We start from the raw sequence: 21,522 nt of genomic DNA on the forward strand, positions 1-21,522 counted from the left end.
ATGGTGTGAAAGGAAAGCAAAACCTGGTATGTGTGGTGTGTTCGTGTATGTGCACATGTGTATGAGGACACGTGCAGCCCAGAGGTCAACATCAGGTATTTCCCTCTCTGCCTTTTTAGGAGAAAAAAATGATCACATTTATTCATTCTTTGTGTGTGGCACACACACATGCGGGCGAAGAGAACTTACAGGTGCGGATTCTCTCCTTCAAACCTGCAGGGGACCAAACTCGGGTCTTCAGGCTTTACCCTGAGTAGCTGGTGCCTTCAGCTGCTAATCCATTTTGCAAGGCCCCCACCTTGTTTTTAAGCCGGCTTCTCTCGCTGAACCTGGATCTCCCTGATTGGTTACACAGTCTGGCCAGTGAACATCCAGGATCCTCCTGCCTGCCTCCTCAGCTCTGGAATTCCAGGATTGTGCTGTCAGCCAGGGTTTTTTTTTACTGTGGGTTCTGAGGATCCAGACCTGCACCCCCCCTCCCCAATTGCTTGTATAAGCACTCATTTTATTACCCAGGAAGCCAACTTCCCAGCCCACGTTGTTACAGTCCGTTTGCTTCACATGTACATCACTAAAATCATACCTCTCCTAAGAGACAGCATTAAGTACAACACAGTAGTCAGGTCCTCTGGGTCTTCTATCGATGTATACCAAGCCCACTACTAAAATCACAAATTCCACAGTATCGGGAATCATAGCCCGTAACATCCGTGTTTACAAACCTTGGCTCATATGCTCCAATGGGAATAGCTGCGAGGTCGAAGGGCCCAAACCTCTTCCCTATCTCTTCGAAAGCAGGGCAGTAGCCAGTATCCCCAGCAAAGAAGAACCGGTTCCAAGGCCCCAGCACAGACCAGCTGCCCCACAGGACCCTGTTGTCATCCAGGAGGGTCCTTTTACACCAGTGTTGGGAAGGCGTGAAGACAAAGGTGACCTTGTCGTGGCCAGGCACGCAATTCTCCTCCCACCAGTCCAGCTCGATGACGTTCTCACAGCCGCATTTCTGCATCCAGTCGAGGAGACCCAGAGGCACGAACCATCTCAGGTCACTGCCAAACCGCTCATTCAGAGCCAGGACAGAGCCGTAGTCCAGGTGGTCGTAGTGGTTGTGACTGATAAGGACCGCATCTATTGGGGGGAGCTCACTTATGGTACACGGGGGGCGGCGGAATCGCTTCGGGCCCATGTACTGTGAGGGAGAGGCGCGGGAGCTGAACATGGGATCCGTGAGAAAAATGAGCTCGTCCATCTCCACCATCAGCGTGGCGTGGCCCAGCCACGTGACTCGTAAACCAGCCTCGGTCACCCCAGCTTCTTCAGGGTCACTTATAAAATACGGCTTAAGCACTGGGAGCTCTTTGTCAAGTTCCTGAATATATAAAACAGGAAAAGGCAGCAGTTAGGGGGTGGAAAGATGCTATGTCATCCCAGAAAACACTGTGACCTACATTTCAGCGGGGAACTATTTGGAGATAACTGAAGCCATCCAGAACACCTGCTCTTCAACATGTGCCCTTGCTCCTTTCTAGAGGTGAGTTAAGAACCACCGTTTAGTAATCTGCTTCGTCCCAAATGCAAGAAGCAGAAGGAAAATGCAATTTAAACCCCTCGATACTGCTAAGTTTGCATTTTGAAGGCTGGCTTCGGAAGCACCAGCAGCAGAATGGCCTAGATGCGATCATTCTGTGGCTGTCACCTCCCCGAGCCGGTGACGTTATCTGCTGCCTGAAAACAGCCTCAGAAGCAGGCCAGTCCAGGGGAACTCACAACGGAATTTGACGGCAATTGACATTAACCCTTGGGTCTTGCAGAGCTCACTTCCTGAGCACAACAAAGGCAATGCAAAACCCTGTGATGATTCCTGGGTCACATTCATAAGTGGTTCCCCTCAGTCCTCACCTTTACAAGGCTGACGCAGAGAGTTGAGGCAGGAGACAACGGTGAAAGAGAACTAAGAAGACTGAGAGAGTCTGAAAGAGAAGGCCTGGCCACGGGAGGAAAGGCAGAGATGGCAGCCATGTCTCTTAAGCCCTCCGAGCTCAAGTTCTCCGTCTCGAAGATGGGTATAACGGTACCACATTGGGAGATGGCTCACAGTACACACTCTATGTGTATTCCTAAAGAAGACAGCGTGTCCCAACCCCAGTGACCAAGCATACACCAGGTTTGTTCATCTCTTGAATTTCTGCACAGCTGATAACCTGACTTAAGATCCTGAGTAGCAGCTAGACACATCAGAGTACTCATGACTACTGCTCAGCTGTCTCCGTGCCCGCTCCTTCCACACACAAGAGACATAACAGTCGTCAACACTGTACCAAGTTGGTAGGTGGCATTTACAATCCCAGCACTTGGGAAACCAAGGAGGAAAGACCAAGAGTTCAAGGCTAGCCTGGGTTAATATAGTAAGACCTGCCTAAAATAATCCAACAAAATCCGTGTTCCTGTGGGTAAGATTTAACTCCTTCCCTGCTGGAAGTCTTCACTGCTCACGACTCCCTGACAAGCCCCATCTCATCCCCTTGCCCAACAGTAAGCTGCCCAAGGCATGCCCAGTCCTCCCAGCCAGGCTTCCTCTATCTAATCCCACACACTGTCTATCCCATACTCAGGGAAATACTTCCCATTCCTGGACCGAGCTTCAGAACTCTGCATGCTTCTGATCCATTTCTCAGTCCTTGGACACAGTCGTTAAACTGTGCATCCTCCAAGGGAGCATCCCTGATTCTCTCTGCAGGTGGGATCCCACCCCCACCCTGTGCAACCCGTGGACGTGCATGTGTCTATGAATGCAAGCTTCCTGTAGGTCTTCTCGTCTGAATGTAGACTCAATCTCTCGTCTTTTATAGCTTGGGATCATTCTAAGTGCCTGGTTCAGTGACTACAACACAGGACATGATCAATAAAAAAAAAATTGGTTAAATTAATGAACAAATGAATGTTAGATTTTTTTCAATTAATTCTCAAATTTTATAATTAGGGTTAGAAAAAAAGTAAGGACTTGGGGAAGAAGTGTGGAGAAAAGGGGGTAGGATCACAAAAAAAACACGAAAACATCAGGGATGGTAGGTATGTTCATTATCTTTATAGAGGTGACCCATTCTGCCTGTGTCAATGTTGAAATCAAGCTCATCAAATCATTCACTTTCCATATGTGGCACCTCTATTACGTTAACAAAGCTGTTTTGAAATGTTTACAAAGAGAACTGCATTGAACAAGATGTTGAAATACTCGGAAAATCATAACCACTGAAAGTGAATGCACTTTGGTTTTGCTCTAAGTTTGAAGGTCACCCGAAGTTTGTCGTTTAGCACTTCTGAATGGCTATTGGGGGATCAAGCCCACAAGTGAGCATTGTTAACAGCCACAATTTATTCACCAAGGTTATGAAGACAACAATGTAGATCGATTGTTTCCAGGGAACAGAGCAGGGCAAAAGAATCCTGGTTGGAAGGTGATGACTGAAGGACATGGGTATTATATTTAGAAATAGCAGAAATAATTGTGTGTCGTTGATAATGTCTGTGAATATACTAAAAATCACTGAACTGTATGTTTAATGGGTCAGTTGTGTAGTATGCAAAGTATTACCAGTAAGGCTGTTGGGGTGGCACACACCTTTAATCCTAGCACTTAGGAGGCAGAGGCAGGTGGATCTCTGTGAGTTTGAAGCCAGCAGGGTCTACAAAATAAGTCCAGACACCTAGGGCTACACAGAGAAACCCTGATGTGGGATTTCCCTCTGTATGCTGTGAATATGTTTTACTACCATTGGTTAATAAAATCTGCTTCAACCTATAGCAGGTCAGAATAGAGCCAGGCTAGAAGAGATAGAGAGAGAGAGTAGGTGGAGTCAGGGAGATGCCACGTACCCACTGGAGGAGACAGAAAGTGGAACCTTGCAGGTAAGCCACAATCTCATGCTGATGCACAGACTAATAGAGATGGGTTTATTTAAGATGTAAGAGCTAGCTAGAAATATGCATAAGAAAATAAACTGAGCAGTGTTGTAATTAATACGTTTCTAAGTGATCATTTCACAGAACAGCCCTTCTGTTGGTGGCTGTAACACAATAACAATCAGACAAAGTCACAGAGGCAACAACTGTGCAAAGCAACAGCACCTCTGAACCAAGTGTGTGCGGCCTGTGAGCTGACACACTGCCAGAAAAGACAGATACCAGGAATGGTCCAGGAAGGAAACTTTCTCACAGGGCAACTAAACCATGCTTCCTGCTTATGACACTTCATTTAGACCTAGTAATTGATGTATACATTAACCATATGTTTCTGCTACAGCACTTTCATATATATAGGTAAACAAATACAGTATACTATAATGAGATAAATAGCATAGTACATAATTATTTAAATATTTTCTTTTCAAAGTAATGACTTAAGGCTGTGATCTTCTCATTAAACACTGGACTCCCAGTGTTTAACAAAACGACTCCCAGAAATCTTCCTAAGTTTGAGTTGACCTCCAGTCTGGGTTTTGTTTAGGATCTGGGGAACATGAACCCCGCCACACTGGGGTAAAGCTCACCCTTTCACCACATTAAACACGTAACCCTGAAATAAAAGAAACCAGCATGGATCTGATTTAAATTCAGTCTTTCACTGAAGAGTCTGCCTCTGGAGAGATGGGGTTAATGGTGCACTCCACCATCATCAACCAGCACGCTTACAGTTTAACACGCCACACGAGTGACTAATTATTGGCTTTGTTATTCATCCTCTGGGACATCATAGAGTGTGTCCAGCACGTAGCATGTGCTCAGTAAACACAAGCTAATAAGTGAGAGAAAGGACTGACTTGGGTCCCTAAGATCCAGGATGACAAAGCCAATCACAAGGTGCTTATTTACATGTATGTACTCCTCCACAGCTTTTACTGGTATTTCAAAAGGGACAGCTATTCCCTTAAAAACCACTGGCCTGGCTGGGCAGTGGTGGGGCACTCCTTTAATCCCAGCACTTGGCAGAGGCAGGTGGATCTCTGTCCGTTTGAAACCAGCCTGGTCTACAGAATGAGTTCTAGGACAGGCTCCATAGCTACTGGGAAACCCTGTCTCAAAAAACAAAACAATTTATTGGGCTCTAGATTTAATCTTGAGCACAGCAAATATATGCATATATGTGTGTATAAACGCATACATATATAGTTATAGATATACTATATAGAGATTACTATGAATATTTCTAGCCTTAAAGTGATAAAAGTTTCTTCCCTACCCCTTTTTTGAGACTGGGTCTTACGGTGTAGCCCCGGATGTCCCAGGACTCACTATGTAGATCAAGCTGGTCTTGAACGCACAGAGATCCAGTAGCCACTGCCACCTCAGTACTGGAATTAAAGGTGTACGCTACCACACTTGACATGATGTAAGACGTTCAATCCTATATCCTTTAAAGAAAGGCAGGCAACATTTACCAAGTAACACTATCACCAAATCCACTTCTACCAGCACAGCCCTTACCTCTTCCCACGTAGACCAAAGCCTGCAGGAGTGACCCAGTCTTTCCTTATCATCCCTCTGCTCACAAACTCAGAACCCTGCCCCCAGCTCCCCAAAAGCCAGCCAGGAAGAGAAGATGCCAGTGTAAGGGAGCCATCACTACTCATCCAACCCTGCCCCAGCACGTCTTGCTCTTCCAGGATTCTCCTTGCTAAGGGTTAACAAACTGCATCCCGAGTGAAGCTGCTGCAGTTGACGCTAATAAACCAGTCAACCTATGCAGCTCTGCAAAGGACAGCAGGAGTTCTTTACAGCATCGGTGGCTGAGTCCAACAGTAAAGATCTACTTTAGGTCACGCCTTACTTTGTAGACTCCATATCCCAACTCCTTATCAGATGTCACTTTCTGGAGCACGCATGCTCTGCTCCCCTTCATGGTGTGGTCACGTGATCACCTGACCTAGAAAACCACTGCAGAATGGCTTTCTGGGAAAGACCAGCACACACGCTCCCGAAGACCCCTTCCAGTCAGAATGGACCACGTCTGTCTACCCCTCTGTTTCTACAGCACTTTACTCCAGCCTCTGGCTATGGACAGGGAAGGATTATTTACACACATCCTGTACTGCTAAACCAGGAACTTGAGGACAGGGGTCATAGGATTCATTTGTCTCTTCAAACTTACCATTATATCTCATCGTATAAAAAAGAACGCAAACAGATAAGTAGAGGATCATGCCTCAAAGAAAAGCTAAGTTGTGTGTGTGTGTGTGTGTGTGTGTGTGTGCGCGCGTGCACACACACGTATATTTAACGCATACACAAAGCATTAAGAGACGGAGCCATCTGCCTACCTCTTTGGAGCCTGGGACACTGCTGTGGTCTTTCTCCATTATCAGCCACCTGAGGACACCTGGAATAGAGATGTTTTTCCACGTTGGCCACGGATTAACGAATCTCCCATCTTTTCCTTTCCTTGACTTAGTTACGTCTTCTTCTAGTCTATAATCCAGTTTGAAGCTTTTCCTGGAAAACCCAGAGGACACACTTCCTCCTGAGTTCTGTACTGAATTTTGGCGCTTCCTTACTGTTTCTTTGGGATATTGGTAGCTTGTTGTTGGAGACTGGCTGTTTTCATTTTCTTCCATGTCCTTTGGTGAGAAGCTTTAAAAAGGAAAATAAAAAAAAAGGAAAAGGGAGATTACCAAGTTTGACAAAAAGTCATTGTGGTAGTTTAAATGGAACTGGACCCCACAAGCACATAAGGAGCAGCATTCCTAGGAGGTGTGGCTTTGTTAGAACAGGTGTGGCTTTACTGGAAAAAGTGTGTCACTGTGGGAGCAGGCTTTGCGGTCCCATATATGCTCAAGTCACACCCAGTGTCTCAGACCACTTCCTGTTGCAAGTCAAGATGCAGGACTCTCAGTTCCTTCTCCAGCACCATGTCTGCCTGCATGCCACCATGTAACACCATGACAGTAATGGACTGAACCTTTGAAAATGTAAGCCATCCCAAATATGTTTTTCCTTTATAAGAGTTGCTGTGGTCATGGTGTCTCTTCACAGCAACAGAAACCCTATTAAAGTCAGACACTAGAGCATATTAGTATCATTCTCAGTCAATAATATTTGCCCAACCTTAAAAGATACTATTTGTATTCATTCCAATGTTCTTGCTGCAAAAACAAATTTAAAATCCACTATTACTACTCGATGAAAAGAAAGACGTTTGCCTTGGGGAACAACACACCAGCCAAGCCTTTCAAAAGTCCCTTCCCTGTCGTTACTTAAACAACGTTGTTTCCCTAGCCAGCTAGACAGAATGCTGTCTGTTTCAGTGCCATTCTGCAGAGTAAACAGAAGCACTATTATGACGGATACAAAGCACACCCCCTAAAAAGGCTCATGTGTTAAAGGTTTGGTTCCCAACAAAGTTGTTTTCAGAGAAAAGACTGGATCATGGAGGCTCTGCCTTCATCACTGAAGTGATCAACAGAAGGATTCAAAATCTCATTGACCATTGGGAGGTGTAGGAATTACGAAAGCTGGTACCTGCTTGGATGGAAGGATGTTCTCTGGAAGAGAGACACACTCCTACTTCTCCCCAGCCTCCCTGCTCCAACATGCCCGTCTGCCATGGCGTCAGCCTCCCCCAGGCCCAGAAACATGGAACCCTTTACCATGTACTGGAACTCCTATGACCCACGACGACTTGTTCTTTTAAAGTGCTCCTCTCCGGCACATGTCACAGAAAACCCAAAAACTAAACTAACACGAGCACCTTTCCATAGCCTTATTTTCATAATTATAAATGGGTCTTACAATAAAGTAAGACCTGATTAGTTTCTTAATGATGCCTCAGTAATTCAAGTGACTTACATATAACCCTACTAAATGATGAGCTTAGTTATTCTCGTACTGACCATAATGTGTAACTCCAGCCCCAGAGAGTAAGAGTCCCCTTACCAAGGAAGGAGACAGCACATTAATTAACCTAGTAACGACATAAGTTCCAAGTAACTGAGACAAGATACTGCCAAGACACCGCAGTATCCTAGCTTTGAATACATTCCCCACCTTTTCTTCATCTTGGTTTTTCCCATTTATAAAACTGTCTCCTAGGGTTTCCGAGAAGATGAAAACATCCAAGTCAATGAAAGCACTTGGAAACCTGGGCACACACCCCTCAGACAACCTTAGCTGCTACCCTGCACTTGTTTCTACAGCCACCACCCACCCATCCTCAAGATACTGAAGTCCTTGATTGTGAATCACGCAGGACCAAAATATTTAGAAATGGAAAATAACACATTAAAAGCATGACGTTACCTGCTAGGAAGAACTTCATTGCCCTCCTGTTGATTGTATTTGTAGACACTTCCTTTCTAATTGGTTTAGAATCAACACATGCACAACTACACACTTACAACCCTTAAAAAACAAACAACAATAACAACAAGCACAAATTACAGAAAACCGAACGTTATTTTCATGGCCACAGGAGTGATTAGATAGAACGATGTCTGAGAAAGAAGGGAAAAGACCATGAACCCCAGGAGGAGCGGCCCCGATTTTGTTCCTCTACTGTGAGGGTGAACAGTCAGCCTGCAGAACAGTCTCTGGTGAAAGAAAGCACAGCGCAGCTAGCAGAAGCCCGAGCATACACACACTGTTGCCCAGACGCCTCTCCGGGCGCGCCTGGCCATGAGAGGGGCTCACAGGCTTCCTAGTTCAGGCCAACAACCTTTCTAATGCTCCATTTTCTCACCTATAAGATCATCACCTACCCTGTGGAGGTTCAGGGGATGACATGATATAACATACGTTAAGTGCTTGGTACACATGAATGCTAATTCTTTTTTCTCTAGGCTGGTTAACTTAGCAAACATGGAAATTCCTTCTGTTCTAACACTCAGTTCTCACACTCTCAAAGGTAAGCCTAGCCCGAAGCCTTTACAAAGGCAGTGGCCCTCACTAAAGTTCAGCTCATTCATCAGATGAGGCCGTGAGTGTAGATAAGTGTATGTTACTATGCAGACGGACCTCACGCACCCTTCCGTGATAATGAATAGCTCCTGTGATGTATACACGCACTCGTTACATATATACTTACATGTCTCTGTATTTACACACCTTCTAATATAGACACGGATTGTAACTGTACTTACTAATTAAATTTTGGCATGGCTGTAAAATACAGTGAAAAGGGAAAAAGGAAAACAAGCATTTTGCTTCAAAGACCAGAAAACTACACCAAAATAAGGTTTGGGGGGAACGATATTTAGCAGTCCCATGGAGGCAGGACATACAAACCAAGAAAGGTTTATTCAGAGGAAGATGCCACCCTTCACCTGAATGACCACATCAGGAAGGCTGTCTATACTGTGGGCAACCACAGACACTGAAGATGCTTAAAAAGGGTCTTTTAGAATCCGGGCGGTGGTGGTGCACACCTTTAATCCCAACACTCAGGAGGCAGAGACAGATGGATCGTTGTGAGTTCAAAACCAGCCTGCTGTACATAACAAGTTCCAAGACAGCCAGAGCTACATGAGAGACCCTTTTTGGAAGGAAGGAAGGAAGGAAGGAAGGAAGGAAGGAAGGAAGGAAGGAAGGGAGGGGATGGAGGACTAACCCACGGCCGTCTAGAATGATGCTTTTGGAGGCCACGTCCCGAGAGGCCATCGAGTCAGTGTGGGAATGACAATCTGCGCCCAGCGCCACGGAGACACACAAAGCCAGCTTGGGAGCTGAGTCATGTGGGGAGGGCCTCTCCCTCCCCAACACCAGCCTGTCTATAGCAACAGTCACGCAAAGGGCATCATTAAACACTGGGTGGAAGGACGAGAAAGCTAGACCTGAGCTGTATGTGTTGAAAAGCTCTGTATTTGAGCTTTTCAAACACAAACCTGTTACAAAAAGACGTCAGTTTCATACAGGAAACACCAAGTACACTGAATATTAATCGCCTATCCAATACCGACGACTCAGCCCCCACATCTCTGACCAAAGGGAGGTCTGAACCCTGACATTTGGTGAAGAGAAGCCAGCCAAGGACAAATATTTTACTTCAATAACTGCACAGATGGGTAAAATGCCTTCTAAAAACAAAAATTCTCTGCTTCAGAAATGCCTCGTACATTTGACATTTAAGACATGCCTACTCCCAAGAACTGAATGTACTGCTTTATCATCTGAGAAGTTTGAAAAAAAAATTACAACAGTACAACATACATTTGGGGCTTCAATGCTCGCATATGAAATTATGAAGCAGCAGATTAGAATTCCTACAACAGACATTTAATAAACACCCAGTGACTATCATACAACAACAATGTTGGTCACATCTGGAACATACCAGAACCATATTCTCATATCTCACACTGAAAAAAGCCATACTTACAATTTTATGTTTGTTCACCCTGACTTGATTTGAAGAGAAGGATCCTTTTACTATAATGCTAGACAGCATAGGTTAGAAAAAATACCAACATCCCACTCTCTGAAATATCTATAAAGAGCTTCAGGAGAGTCGAGCGAACTCTCCCCATCCTTGGATTCAGGAAGACGCCGGGAGAGACCCCAACGGGCACGGAGAAAATTGCTGTGCGGCAGGTATGCCCACGCCTCGGCTATGCTGTTTAAGTGGAGAAATGTTCTGTGTGCGGGGCTCTCGCTGCGCCACGCGACCAACCAGAAAGCATGGCATTATCTGTCAGTCACATTTTAACTTGTTCTTTCAGCCTAATCGGTTTTGCTCAGAAGCTACGGGAAAACCAAGCAAATAGGAAAGGGCTTATACAGCATGCAGGAACACACCTATGTGAGTTATAACAATGCTCAGACACACCAGAATCAGTATCCATGCATTGTATACATTTAAATACGGACACATATAACACGCGTCTAAACATCTGTCTTAACAAAGGAGACAAGAACTCAGGCTCCTTGTTTAAATGTGTTCCTCTCTGCAGTACTAAAATGAACAAATGACACCATGGGTTAGCATGTTGAGATACCAGATAAACATGGGTTATTATATGTATTAGGATTTATATTTGGTAAAAGAGTGAAAAAAGATGCCATTTTTGCCTAATTGATGCTTCCCAGATGAAAGACAGTCTCAAAATATAAGACAAATGTGTTGAGGTTCTTCTGTTTCTCCCTTAATAATTCTATGTGACAAACTACGAAAACATTTGCTTCCTTACACCTTATGGAAATCATATTTCCGTATTTGCTCATATTTAAAAATAATTCAAATTTGTCTCATAAAATTCTAATCTAGTTATAGACAAAAAATACTTGGACAAATAACTGACATGAAAAACAAGCAAAAGCATGTAAGATTCAATAGTAAATTCTGAGAGGAATAAATGCAAAGTATAATTCAACTCTTCGGAATATAAATTTGAGAACACGTTTTCTTCGCAAAAGGAGTCAAGGACCGTGGGTGCCCTGACAACAGGGATCCCAACAGTGGGTGTCCTGACTGCTCACTACCAAAGGCTTTAGATGTTCTTAGCTATAAAGCTAATTCAGTACATTGACCCAAAAGTCACTTCACAGCCTATTAAAATATTTTACGTCACTAAAATATATGAACACTCTAGCTGACTCCTCTACATAGTTTTCCTTTTGTGTAAGTAAGAAAGCACGGAGCTGATAACAATTAGAAGCAACCAAACAAGATAAACAACAGCTTAAAAACAAAGCCCCTGGGAGTAAGAGCACCTGTTGCTCCTACAGAGAGCCCAGGTGTGGCTCTCAGTCACTATTCATGACCATCCTTAACTCCAGGTCCAGGGGCTCCCACACCCTCTTCGAGCAGGAGACAAGTACATGGTGCACATACATGCACGCAGGCAAAACAGTCACGTGCATAAAATACATAAAACTTAAAAAAAAACAAATACAAACAACTTAGCTGGTGGTGGTAGCACACACCTTTAATCCCAGCACTTGGGAGGCAGAGGCAGATGGATCTCTGTGAGTTCCAGGTCAACAGCACAGAGAAATCCTGAACCAAGCTCAAAATATGCTAATGATCTTAAAGGTCCCTTCTTCGCTCTTTCTTAAAGCAATGCCTTAACCAAAGCATGGCTCCAAAACGTGTGTTCTTTCCTCCGCTGACTCTGTCACGGCTACAACAAAAGAACCCTTTCTGTGCAAACGCAGCCCACGAGAAGAAATGGAGCGCGGGTGTCTGTGCGGCTCCCGAGGGATGAGAGGACAGGAGTGTGCAGCTCGGTTTGACTTGGCTTAGTGCTCCAACTCTGCGTCAAAAGTCAGCTAACTTGGCTCGCTTTCATTCGCCTATAAAACGAGAGGACTGGGCCATAGCTCAGACGTCCCTTCCACCTCTGCGACTGTGACGACCTTTAGCTACGCCAAGACTCAGCTCCGGCTACCAACACCTTTCTCCTCTCACTGGTACTCGCTCCAGCCAGCCCGCCCCACTTCACCACGCCTGGGAGGAAGCTCTCTGTGCAGCTGCTTTCCCGAGCCAACTGGAGAGAGCTTGGCAGAGGACTGTTACCTGAGAGCAGGCACTGGGCGTGGGACGTCACGGGGTAAAGATAGGCTGCGGTCTGTCAGGGCACAAGAAGACCTTGCGGAGGAGGCTGTACGGCAAACCTGACACTAGATATAACCAGAGAGCGACCGTGCTAAAGCCCTGTCGTGTTGTGTTTAACAAACACTGAATGACCACTCATGATCTAGTTTTCCAAGTCCTACGGAAAGGGGGAAGGGGGTCGGGGGAAGCTTTCACTCTAGCCCCAAACAGCCATACAGATGCTGGCTTGCTACCTGTCGTGTATAGACGGTCAGCTTTGGAGGAGGAACACGGTAGTCTTCAGAATAAAGCACTTCCAGCACCAGTGACCCAGGTTCACAGAGCAGTGAGGAACCCTACAAGGCAAGTAGGTCACACGGATGGTCATGTGACACACGGGGTCCGTGATGCTGAAAGGACTCAGAGCCTCCTGAACGTCTGCCAACACGGGACTCGGGGTGTGTGTGTGTGTGTGTGTGTGTGTGTGTGTGTGTGTGTGTGTGTTGGACATGGGGTGGGGGGGATATAAAACATGCAAATTACTAAAGGTTGCCGGCGCCCAGAGCTTTCTGAAGTGGCCGAATGGCAGACTCACTCTGCTCAAGGTGCCATAGGGGTTGCATCCTTTAAAAGAAAGGGGTAGAGAAAAAGCGACTACAACAACCGGGAAAGATTTTTACAAGGAGCCCAGGCCCAAGGCACTGCTGCGGTCAGACCCTGCTCAACCATCTAGGCCTCTTCAGCACAGACCAAGCACCTGAAGGCGGCCCCCAGACAGTTTCAGGCAAACCAATAAACCACCGAGGTTCAAACAGGCAGAGACCTATAAGATCGACTCAGTACACGCTGCCAATGAACAGGGAGAGGAGCATGTAGTAAGCTACGCAAGCATGTTTTAAAACAACATAATTACCAAGAATTGGCTATCAGCCAGGCAGTGGTAGCGCACACCTTTAATCAATCCCAGCACTCTGGAGGCAGAGGCAGATGGATCTCTGTGAGTTCGAGACCAGCCTGGTCTACAGCGTGAGTTCCAGGACAGCCAGAGCTGTTACACAGAGAAATCCTATCTCGAAAAACCAAAAGAATACATACATACATACATACATAGTTACATGCATACATCCAAACTTGACCACTTTCATATTCCTTTCTATGTTTTAGCTTCATAATTTTTAGTCCAGTCTCGGGCACACAGTAAATCTTCAGTAACTACAAACCACTGTTTTATTACCCTCCGACACTGATATATATTTGAACTAAAGACAATGGCATAAATAAAAAGAAACGGAATCAGCTCTAGAATGTGCCTTCACTTTTATATTTGAATAACAGATATCCTAGTGTTCTGAGAATTCACACATATCTTAAAAATAAGAAGACTACTGTACCCAAGGCTACTGTACCAGCTCCAGATCTCCTATCAGCTCCAGAGCTCCTTCTAGATTCACAAGCCTTGAATCTAACATGAGAGCCGGCTTGTTGGGGTTTCTGTCCTGCCTGGTTCCCACAGTTGTGAAATCCCAAAGAAAATCACACAGAGGTCTCCATAAGTTAGTTATAAAACCGATTGGCCCATTAACTCAGGCTTTGTATTAGCTCTTATAACTTATATTAACTCATTATTCTTATCTATGTTAGCCACATGACTCAGTACCGTTTTCCAAGGGAGCAGGTCACATCCTGCTTCTTCGGTGGTCTGGGCAGGACTGCCAAGGGAGCTTCCTGCTTCCCAGAATTCTCCTGTTCTCATTGCCTTGCCTCTACTTCCTGTCTGGTTGACCCGCCTATACTTCCTGCCTGGCCAATCAGCGTTTATTTAAAGCATGATTGACATAATACAGACAATTATCCCACACCACTTGAAAGTCCCTTGATTTTGAAAATAATAATCTCTACCATTCCCTTCATCTCTCTTCACCGTCCCCTGAAAGCAAAGACTGCAAACTTCAGTGACCCAGCACTTCCCACAGCACAAAAGCCAGGCGAGGTCAGATTGTTCTAGATATATATCATGCCCTACAGTGTTTCAGTGTCTAGCCTCCTCAATCAAAGATTGCTTATCCCAGAACATCCCACCTCCTCTCATTGGTCAAACCAAGTTGTCAAGAAAGGATCTTAGGCGGCTGGAGAGGTGGCTCAGAGGTTAAGAGCACTGACTGCTCTTCCTGAGGTCCTGAGTTCAATTCCCAGCAACCACATGGTGGCTCACAACTACCTGTAATGTGTTCTGGTGCCCTCTTCTGGCCTGCAGGCATACATGCAGGCAGAACACTGTATACATAGTAAATAAATCTTAAAAATCAAAAACAAAAGCCAAAGACCAGGATCAGCATGTGACTGATAGTCTTCTAAGACTAGTTCCTGTCCAGCGTGGAACAAAGTCTTACGCCTCTGGTTATCGACGCTGACTGCACATCAGAATTTACTGTGGAGATGCTTGTTTTTGGAGACAGGGTTTCTCTGTGTTGCCCAGGCTGGCCTCGAACTCAGAGATCCACCCACTTCTGCCTCCCGAGTGCTGGGATTACAGGCGTGCACCACCACCACTGAAGATTTTTAAACTGTGCCTGAAGCTACCCAGTGAAGACTCAGAAGGGAACCCGTGGTTGGTTCTGATGAATGTGAAGAGTGGAACCACGATTGTACTCAGGGGTTCGGGCACTTAGGAAGGTCCCGCGGGTCTCTCTGGAGTGCTAGAATTCAGGCTAGCTTTGCGGGTGCCTATCATGAGTGGCTTCTTCCACAGTCACACACCCTGCCCTACATAAATGCCATAATCCTATTATTAGAGTAGAAAGACCACCTTGCCACCTATAAAGTTCGATAAGCTACAGACTCAGATTCAGCTCACTTGAGTCTCTAATTTGGCTCTGCTCCCAGGGAACCAAGCCAAGGGGGGCGGGGAAAGATCAGTAATAATTCACATTGCTTGTTACAATGCCTAGCAGCAATTCACAAGTGCTGAGTGTTCAGCAAACACTTGTGGAATCAAAGAGGGAGGCGAAAGTAAAGGACAGAGAGACTTAAGTCAACAGAGGGCACTCCCACAAACTCTATTAACTGTGAAAAAGTCATGGGGAACAGCTAGGAGGTTAGAGTCCCCCATAAAATCCAATATCCCCTGTTTGGCTTAGGGTATAATACCAGCTGAGCAGCTCCATCTTCAGCCTTCCAGCAAGGGATGGCCATGCTGGTCATGTTCTGACCGGTCCAGTAGTCTGCTGAAGAGAAAGGAAATCACTCCCTGATCCTCCCTGGGTCCTCCCTGATCTTACTATGGGAAACTGCCTGGAGCCCACACCAAGGAATGGTGCTAAACACATTGTCCAAGCAGGCCAGTCTTCCACTTCTTCCATGTGGTGGAGAAACATATTCAAACAACTTTCCAAAATGCCCCAATACAACTGCCATAACTAGAAAGTTTAGGAGAGCTTACAAAACAACAACCAACGGCTTGCGTAAAGTCAAGACGTTAGTAAGAGCTGACTTTCGGGATAATCCACGCTGATCAAACCCCAAAGTCTGTGCTTTCCACCAATTAAGCTAAATCTAATAGAACCAACAGCTCACAATTTACCAGTATTTACACAGACACAAGGTTCACCTTATTGTCTTTCAGTAATGCGAATGTTTTTTCAAAGTAAGAAGCTCTTAATTGACATTCATTAAGCACTAGCTCCTTGAAAGAAAATTACTCAGGGGGCTGGAGAGATGGCTCAGTGGTTAAGAACACTGGCTGCCCTTCCAGAGGACCCAGGTTCTATTCCCAGTGTCCATATGGCAGCTCACACCTGTCTGTAACTCAGTTCCAGGGAATCTGACATCCTCACAACAAAGCACATACAATAAAATTAAAGAAATTTTTAAGAAAAGAAAAGAAAAAAATACTCTTTTAATCTTAGATGCTTTTCAAATTATACCACTTTAATTACTTAATTGTTCTGAATTGAAATTATACAAATACCCATCAACCGATGATCAATGATTCATTAACAAATTAGTAATAACATTCTGTGTTTCGGTCATATGAAAAGAAAATGTACACAGTGCCCTGAAGATACTGTCCTTGCTTTGAAAAGATGTCGTAAGCTCAGCCCGCATTTTATCCTTCCACAGAGAGACATCTCCAGGCAGGGAGCCTGTATTTAGTTTGGGAAACTTCCTATTATTCACATTGAGAGCCCCGAATTCTGCAAAGCCCTGGTTCTTCCAATGTTGACGCCTCCTCCTCAACAACACAAATGCATCCTTGTAGCCAACAAAGTTTACCAAGTGTGGCCGCTTACACTAAATCGAAGGTAAAAGGCTGTCTTAAACATTTCAGCATGAGCTGAAAATATCTGAACGGCCATGCAAAAAGAAATTACAAGGCTGTGCATAACCATGCTGCTGAGAACATCAAAATTTATTAGGTGAAATTCTTCACTGGAAGGATACTCAACGTATGTGCATCAGCATTAATCCCATTTAAAAATCAACAGGCTACAAACAGCACACATGTACATACAACAGATAAAATGTTTACGTAGAAAACCAAGCCAAGCTGAAGGAATCAACATTCCCTCAACAATACTAAAGCAGATCACTTCTGTGAAATGGTAACAGCCCAGGTTTGAGATGTCATAAAAGCTCAGCTTTTAGGAGAGAAGTAGACCTGCAAGCTGAAGAAGTTGAACCAAGTCCCTATTCTCCAGGGTTCCTTCCCATTCGACTCTCTATCCCATGATAAGGGCCACCGCATGTGTGACCTTTTTACAGGCAGAGCCAGTCAGACCATAGAGTCATATGGTGTTCCCAGAGTCTGGATCTGTCCAGGAGTCTAGACAGTCTATTAACCATGCTTCCCCTTCATTATCCTCAGATAAGCAAGACTAGATGTCACCTAAAAATCCTTAGAGCAGCGCTCACAGAAGAGGGTCAGGACAGGGGAGAGAAAAAGCATGTTCTACATCATGTTCGGGACTCTGTTTAGTTAAAAGGAAAAAACAAATTTAAAGCCAGATATTTCAATCTTTTATTAGTTACTTTAACTACAGTGGAAGAAGGAAATTTAGCTTTCCATGAGCTCTCTAAGCAAGCTAAAGACACACACTTAAAAAGGGAACAAACGTCTTTGTAGGTTAAGCAAAGGGACTTCAAACACAGAAGGTTAACTTCCAAAACAAATTACTGTGGTCATCTAATAGCTGCAGGGCAGGGGTCTGCTGAGTAAAACTGAGAAGAATCAGTGTAAGGTCTGTTAATAACGACGAGAAAGCCAAGTGTCTCTTTACCCTCACAACTTTATTCATATAACTGAGGAGGACTACAAAAATCAAACAGAATTTGTCAGACATTTACTGTTTGTATGTCGGTGCTCCTTAATATGGGAAGGTCCCAACTCCATAAACACAAAAACCTGCCCCGATAAAGAGGAAAGAGGTGTCCAACGTGCCGAGCCGAACTCACCCTTCCCTTCTCCCCTTTCTTTTTGTCATACAGTCTTACTAGTATCCCAAGCGGGCCTGGAACTTTCTGTATAACCAAGCCTAGCTGCCTACTCACAAGCCCTGGGATTTCAGGCATGCGCTCCCACACCCAGCAGTAAGAAGTGCTTTCCAATCACACTTCTGAATTATGCTGATCCATCTAACTGTAGTCCTACGCCTTCATGGCCAATGATAGTGACTATTCCCAACTTTTTAATCCAGTTGAGGGTGTAGTGTTGTAACCTGTATTGAGCTATCTTGGCTTGACTGCTTCAGATGTCTAACCTGAACCTGACTTGTTGGCCTAAAGCACCTTGAAAGAGCTTGAAAAATGATTAAGTTATAATAATTATTTTATATTGTTAGTTAGTTGACAATAGACAGTGTATGTCTACTGTATATGTATACTTGGGGCCATCCAAAAATATATATAATCTGTTATAATCATCAATTAATAAAATAAATACATAATCAATAATTACTAAATTAAAAAAATGTCAAGTAAAGCACTAAGTTATAGACAAGCAGGAATTAGAAGGAAAGATTACTTGAACCTTACAGTGGCAATCGCTGGAATTGATTTTTATGCCAATTTGACATATGCCTTTATAGGTTTTCAATGATCTTTAACAAAAGAGCACAATTCATCTCCCTGGTAATACTTCAACTAAAACACATTTTACTTGCATGTGCTTCAGTCTAAACACCCCGCCACACAGGGCGCGCCACGCAGCCACATTCTTAATCCCACAGAGTGAAAAAGAATGGGAAAATTCACTATAATCAGGCACCACTGAGAGGAAAAAAGCACAAAGAGAAAACAAATTTAAAGTCAAATATGAATTCCAAACATAAACTAAATTTCCATTTAAAAAAATCCCCTGGCTTTCTAAATGACTATCTAAAGGAACATAAGACTTCTTTCAAACAAACAGATAGGGATGATGAGCCAACTGAAGTATAACCAAAGACTTATCAAATAAAACAACCCAGACCTTATGACGGACTGCTTATGGTAAAATGTCTTTCAAACAGTCATACTGGACAAATTTTAAGACTCCATTTTGGAATGTAGAATCTGTCCAGCCCATTTGGAACTGTAAATGGCATGGAAAGGCTTGAGACACACACTAAGGACTTTGTCACTTGGACACTTGCTATAAATTCATGAAGCTAGCAAGCCTGCAAAAACGTTAACAAAACCAAACCTTTGAAGAGTATGGCTATATTTCCAAGTTGACATAAACCCGTTTTAAACCCTCAATCCCTCTTAGATTCTGATTCTAAACTCACAAACTTGCCCTAAAATTCTTTAACAAAGCTAATATTTTCTTACAACAAAAATCAAAAGTGTTTTAAAATACAGACTGCTCTAAGATCCAGATAATCATTCTTTTGAGATTATGTAACTTCTTTCTAAGCCATATTGTAACCACTAACGCCTACCCAATGTGACAAAACAGAAACGGAACTGTTACACCTCCATCTGTTAATAAAGATGAAAACTATTTCTTAATTTACAGAGCAGTGTGTATCGCTGGAGTGACTTTCTGACTTCATGCTAAGCCAAAGTACCCAAGTCATGGTATCACAATTTATAAAGCACCCTACAGTAAGGGCAAAGCAAGAAGTCCCCGGCTCTTCAGAGACTCTTGACTGTTGTCTTTCCCTTAACGTTTTCTGGGTCCGACTGAGTGTCACACATCGTCCAGGTTCATCTGGAGACAGTGAAAGTATATTCATACCACCAGGGTCCTACCGCACTCCTTGGGAAGGGGAGACCATCTGAACAGCTTTCAGTAATCGAAGAAGCAAGCACAAAATGGAAAAAAAATCGACTCTCGCCACCCTTCCCCATCCTGCCTCCTGCATTTGCTCATTCTGTGGTTAAATAAGTTACATTTACTTTAAGAAAAAAGAGGCAAGAACGCTTTGGGGACGGATTTAGGAAGGTGACTACTACAGATGGAGCCGAAATAAGTTGCTCTGCTAAGTCGTGGACCCCATTCATTTACGTGTAACCAAACGAAGAGACCCCCACTTGAGTTCGTACCGTAGAGCTGCAACCTGGAATGCAGGAACGGCGGGATCTGAGGTCCCAAATACGGCTACTCTCCCCTAGACGACTAAAACCACGGTGGCTCTTCACCCCGGCGGCTCCACAGATGCAGGCGCCGCAACTCCTGAGGTGCGGTAATTCAAAAGAAGCCTGCCACTCACAAGTGCAGCATCCCCAGGAGGAGGCAGGACTTCGGGAGTGGAAACCTATCGCAACCCGCTGTGCTCCGAGATGTCCAAACAGCCCCGGAAAGGCTGCTCTACACCGACACCGCGAGGAAGGCGCGAACCTGCCGAGGAGAACCGCAGCCCCGGAAACCACCTCCCCGCGAAGATAACTGCAGGGAGGCTTCCCGGCGGCGCGTAGCGCAGGGGGCGGGGCCATGTCGGGGGCGGGGCTGAAGGGCGGGGTTAGAGGCGGGACGGAGTGAAGCGAAGGCTTGAGGGGCGGAGCCAGCTCGCGAGGGGAGGAGTTAGAGGCGGGAACGGGTCAGAGGGCGGGGCGGAGTGGAGCGACCGCTGGAGGGCGGAGCCAGTCGCGAGGGGCGGGGCGGGGTCAGAGGATGTGACGGAGTGGAGCCAAGGCTGGAGGGGGCGGAGCCAGATCGCGAGGGGCGGGGCGGAGTCAGAGGGGGAACGGAGTGGAGCGGAGGCTGGAGGGGCGGGGCCAGATCGCGAGGGACGGGGTTGGGGGGAACGGAATGAGGCCAAGGCTGGATGGGCGGAGCCAGATCCCTAGGGGCGGAGTCAGAGGGGGAGAACGGAGTGGAGCAAAGGCTGGAGGGGCGGAGCCAGCTCGCGAGGGGCGGGGCGAAGGACGGGCTCACCTTGCGCTTAGGGCGGTCGGGCGCGCCCGGCGTGGCTTCTCCACGGCTGAGGTCGCTAATCCCGGGGGCCAGCGCGCCCCGGAGCCGCGGGCGATGCCGAGACGCCCTCCGCCCGCGCTCCTCCGCCCTCGGCCCCGCCGCTCCAGCTCCGCCGAGGGCGCTAAGAGCTGCACGCAGCGCCTGAGCGCGCGCCGCCTCGCCATCTTCGGTGCTGGCTGCGGTCCCCGACCTCCGCAGCCAAGTCACACCCCGCGTCACCCGCTGCCCCGCGGGCGGAGGCGCCGGGGCCTCCAGGCCATCTTGATAAAGTGAGCACGGCGATTGAACTCTTAGGCTGGGCCCTGGGACCACTGCCAGGTTGGCTCTGAGCCCTGCACCAGAGGTCACGTGGACGCATTCCTGGACCCCAGAGTCGGTTGCTAAAACCAGCGGGATCCGGCTGGCCAAAGGGCACAGCATGGACTTTGACTTGAAGGGCCTGGTTACAGAGGCTCATTACTAAATATAAGGCTTTCTGAAATCCCAGAGTATATTATAAAATTGTGACTGTATTTCTTAACTGATTGAAATTACTTCAAGAAGTAACCTACAAAGGTATATAAGACTCAGTAATGAGCGGATGAGTGAAAAACAAAACACAAAACAACAA

General features: G+C 45.6%; 1 protein-coding gene across 14 annotated transcripts in view; it reads right to left on the reverse strand.

Annotated features, from left to right (window-relative positions):
- The window catches only part of Napepld (N-acyl phosphatidylethanolamine phospholipase D), a 32,664-nt gene extending 11,510 nt beyond the window's left edge, over window positions 1–21,154 (reverse strand). For 8 of the 14 annotated variants that reach the window (XR_012908806.1, XR_012908808.1, XR_012908812.1 and 5 more), the window contains exons 1-3: window positions 20,874–21,154; window positions 6,315–6,624; window positions 723–1,369 (exon numbers count right to left, since the gene is read on the reverse strand). Coding sequence is in view for 3 of the 14 variants with exons in the window: in XM_075955993.1 (XP_075812108.1) it covers window positions 723–1,369; window positions 6,315–6,624; window positions 20,874–21,076 (1,160 nt within the window). In the remaining 11 variants the exon portion in view is untranslated. Of the gene's footprint in view, window positions 1–722; window positions 1,370–6,314; window positions 6,625–11,907; window positions 12,391–20,041; window positions 20,646–20,873 lie in introns of those variants that run through there. The other 6 variants (XR_012908815.1, XR_012908814.1, XM_075955994.1 and 3 more) reach the window with 5 other exon arrangements.
- Window positions 21,155–21,522: the final 368 nt, after the last annotated feature.

Source organism: Microtus pennsylvanicus, chromosome 22 (assembly GCF_037038515.1).
Source record: "Microtus pennsylvanicus isolate mMicPen1 chromosome 22, mMicPen1.hap1, whole genome shotgun sequence".
Taxonomy (NCBI): domain Eukaryota; kingdom Metazoa; phylum Chordata; class Mammalia; order Rodentia; family Cricetidae; genus Microtus; species Microtus pennsylvanicus.